Source organism: Monodelphis domestica, chromosome 2 (assembly GCF_027887165.1).
Source record: "Monodelphis domestica isolate mMonDom1 chromosome 2, mMonDom1.pri, whole genome shotgun sequence".
NCBI lineage: Eukaryota > Metazoa > Chordata > Mammalia > Didelphimorphia > Didelphidae > Monodelphis > Monodelphis domestica.
The window spans coordinates 522,579,379-522,581,100 of NC_077228.1; the positions used below are offsets into that span (position 1 = coordinate 522,579,379).

At 56.6% G+C, this 1,722-nt stretch overlaps 1 protein-coding gene across 1 annotated transcript in view; it reads left to right on the forward strand.

Annotated features, from left to right (window-relative positions):
• Positions 1–1,232: 1,232 nt before the first annotated feature.
• The window catches only part of TRIM50 (tripartite motif containing 50), a 5,297-nt gene continuing 4,807 nt past the window's right edge, over positions 1,233–1,722 (forward strand). Inside the window, 2 exon segments of the mRNA XM_056814775.1 lie at positions 1,233–1,500; positions 1,503–1,594. Coding sequence (XP_056670753.1) covers positions 1,233–1,500; positions 1,503–1,594 — 360 coding nt within the window.

Here is a 1,722-nt window from a genome sequence, read left to right on the forward strand (position 1 = left end):
TCCGCCCCGCCCCAAGCTCCCGACCATGCGCGCAGACCTAACGAATCACAGCTGCCCATTTGCTCTCAGGTGTGAGTCTCATAGCCAATCAGCGCTGAGCATTGGGTAAGCAGTAGGTTGGAAGGCACGTGTTTCCACAGGCACAGGCGATCGTGTTAATTTCCCCTCGGCCCCGCCCTACCCCCTACAGACCCTCCTCAGCCCCAGTCGCGCTGCGGAATAAACACAATCAACCACGAGCATTGATTGGGCGCCTACTGTGTGCTATGCAGCCCCAGGGCCAAGGGACATATCCCCAGGAGTGTATTAAGCAGTGAAGCTAAGGCCAGCTCGGCACGGAGACTTCATTGGCACCCCCTCCCCCAGCGAATGTGAGCACTGTGACTTCAGGAAGCTGTTGGTGAAGCCACAGACACTCAATACCCCTTTGCCTCCGGAGACCTTAGTTTCCTTTTTTGTAAAACGAGGAGAGCCAGCTTTTTGGAGGCCCTTCTCCCCATTTTACAGATGAGGAAGCTGGAGGCCACGAGAGGGTAGGGGACTTGCCCAAGGGCACACAGTGAGGAAACCCTTCAGATGCTGCCAGTGCAGAGGCGGCCTTCCAGGTTCCTCACACTCTGATCCCGGGAATTACCTCCAGGGCCAGGGCTGATCCCAAGGTCTGCCCTTCCCCCCAGGGCCTTGGGGCTGAGATAACAGGGAGTCAACTCTGGGCAAGGCCAGAAACGGCCAGCTTGTGCCACCTTCTGGTCAGTCCGTGTATCACCCCTTCTGGTGCGGGGAGGGGGGCAGCCTGGCATGGGGGAGCCCTCTAAGGACTCTCTGCCCCCCCCCCAGGCTGTTATAAAGGATGGGCAGAGAGACTAAGTGCCCAGAGTAGCCACTGGGGCAGGGAGCTGGGCCACAAGGTCTTAGAATAGCCACCGCCACTCTGTTCTTGAAACAGTGCCGGGAACCCAGTAGGTGTTTAATAAATGCTGCTGTATCAAAACATCTCCCCGGCAGCTTGTTGGGTCTCAGAGTTTATGGAGGCTGTGCCCAAGGAAGCACCATGGTACCAGGGAAGAGCTGTGGAGTCAGAGGCTCTGGATTCAAATTCTCCCTTGGAACAAATCACTTCTCTTCCTCAGAGCTCAGTTTCCTCAATCTAGACATTGGGGACCCGCCGATCCCAAGGGAAAATGGCTTTTCTGGAGTCCCCGTTTCCTTGGGAAATGATGGGGTTGGGCCAGATGACTCCAAAGGCCTGTTCCAGGCCAGCCTACATCTGGGACCTGATGACCGCGTCTCGGACCCGTGCCCACTGTCCTACCCTCCAGCTCCCGGGGACTGGGGCCAGCTATGGTGGGCTCTGCTCCAGCCCTTCGAATGAATCTGACATCTTCAGCTGGGTGATCCGCAGAGAATTCCAGGAGTTCCATCTCCTGGTGGATGAGAAGGCCTGATGTCTGGAGGGCATCGAGTGTTACATCTGGGGCCTGCTGGCCTCCATGGACTTGCAGCAGGACAGGCTCAGGGTGCCCGTGAGCGGCTGAGCCAGGCCCAACACATCTTGGAGCAGCTGAGTGAGGAGAGTCGCCTTGACTTCATCCAGGTGAGGAAGGAGAGGACTAATCCACCAGTCAGTCAATCAACAAACGTTTGTTAGGAAGTTACGAAGTGGCAAGCAAGGATAGGAAGACAAACGTGAAATAGTTCTTGCCCACAAGGAGCTGACACTAA